At 50.1% G+C, this 1,569-nt stretch overlaps 1 protein-coding gene across 1 annotated transcript in view; it reads left to right on the forward strand.

The window, feature by feature from the left end:
• Positions 1–823, forward strand: part of acta2 (actin alpha 2, smooth muscle) — a 6,653-nt gene extending 5,830 nt beyond the window's left edge. Inside the window, exon 9 of the mRNA XM_023406375.2 lies at positions 7–823. Coding sequence (XP_023262143.1) covers positions 7–150 — 144 coding nt within the window. The 3' untranslated portion in view covers positions 151–823. The remainder of the gene's footprint in view (positions 1–6) is intronic.
• Positions 824–1,569: the final 746 nt, after the last annotated feature.

Below are 1,569 nucleotides of genomic sequence, written 5' to 3' on the forward strand. Positions count from 1 at the left end.
CCTCAGATCATTGCCCCCCCAGAGAGGAAGTACTCAGTGTGGATCGGCGGCTCCATCCTGGCCTCCCTCTCCACCTTCCAGCAGATGTGGATCAGCAAGCAGGAGTACGACGAGGCCGGACCGTCCATCGTCCACCGCAAGTGCTTCTAAGAGATCCACCATGGTCTTCACCCACCTGCCTCCGCCCCACCCACCGCCCCACCCACCGCCCCTTAGGTTTCTAGTGTCAGCTGCAGCACTGTCTTCATGTTAACCTCACTGAGCACGAGCAAACAGGTCCCAGATCAGCTCCCAAAAACAGCCACCAGGGGGCGACAGCAGGAAGTCAGCCATGTTGTTGGTATCCAGGAAGATGCTACAATCTTTATGTCAGCTGGAAACAGGAAGTGATGTCGTCTCTGGTGTTTTTGGAGAACTGAACCTTTATTCTGAACTTCCATCAGAAAATCTGCAGATTTTCAGCTCAAACATCCTCCCTCTCTGCTCACATGAGAACTGTGAATGTGCCGCTTGTCCTCCTCCCACCTCCACCTCCCCTCGCTCCACCTGTGGCCCCGCCCCCACCCCCCATCCTCCATTTCGGTACTGTCTCTTGTCAAAAGGTGTGTTTTTATTTTTGATGAATAAAGCTTGAATGTCGCCCGCTGGAGTTATCGATCTGTGTTAGAATGATGTCACAGAGTGTATGATGATGTCACATTGGTTGAACTCTGGGTAGGTGAGCAGGAGGCGTGGCCTGCATTAGGGACGTGTAGAGAATGTGATGTGACGTCAACAACATGGAGGTGACAGGAAGACAATAAAGAGCTCTCATACAAGACAACTGTGTCTGTGTCTTCAGTCCTCACAGCTCACTGTCAGTGCTGATGACACCACTGACCACAAGTCTAGTAACCCTAACCCAAACAACATGGCATCAGTTTCCTCTGATCTCAGACCAGGAGAAATGATGCTAGAACCGAACACAATCCAGTAACACTTAGATAATTACTGTTAACGAGCAGGAGTACAGATCACCTAAGGAACCAATCCTGTCAACCAATGGGGACAGGGGGCGGGGCTAAATAAACCTGAAACCTTGTCAGTACAGAGGTGGGATAGCTAGCTAAAAAGTGAAAAGATGCTAACTACACTAACCGTTCTGAAAAATGCTAACTAGCTAACGGTTCTGATCCGTCTGTTGGTCTCTGGTTCTGGTCTCAGACTCCTCCTCTGAGTCTGGGTCTGACTGAGGCTCAAACATGTGGCTGCGACTCTCTGATGTTTCCTCCTCCTTGATGCTCTCTGCTCTTTCACCTGGCCACCTGGGGCAACAGGTGGTGGGCGGGGCTCCAGGCCTGATCCAGGTTTCTCAACCAGGAAGTGAGAGGAGACGTTAAACTAAATGAATCACAGCAGAGGATTTCAAAGCAAACATGTCTGGAGAGAAACTTCAGACAGAGTATCATCAGACCTGTACCTCAGATCTACTCCCAACTAAACTTCATGTAGTCATGATTTAAAGTGAGTCTCATTGAGTCTGGACCCTGGTCCACCTGCTGCAGGTCCAGGTTAAAATGACAAAGAACC

Source organism: Seriola lalandi, unplaced genomic scaffold, assembly GCF_002814215.2.
Source record: "Seriola lalandi dorsalis isolate HSWRI2012SDOR001 ecotype SW California unplaced genomic scaffold, Sedor1 jcf7180002054305, whole genome shotgun sequence".
Classification (NCBI taxonomy): Eukaryota; Metazoa; Chordata; class Actinopteri; order Carangiformes; family Carangidae; genus Seriola; species Seriola lalandi.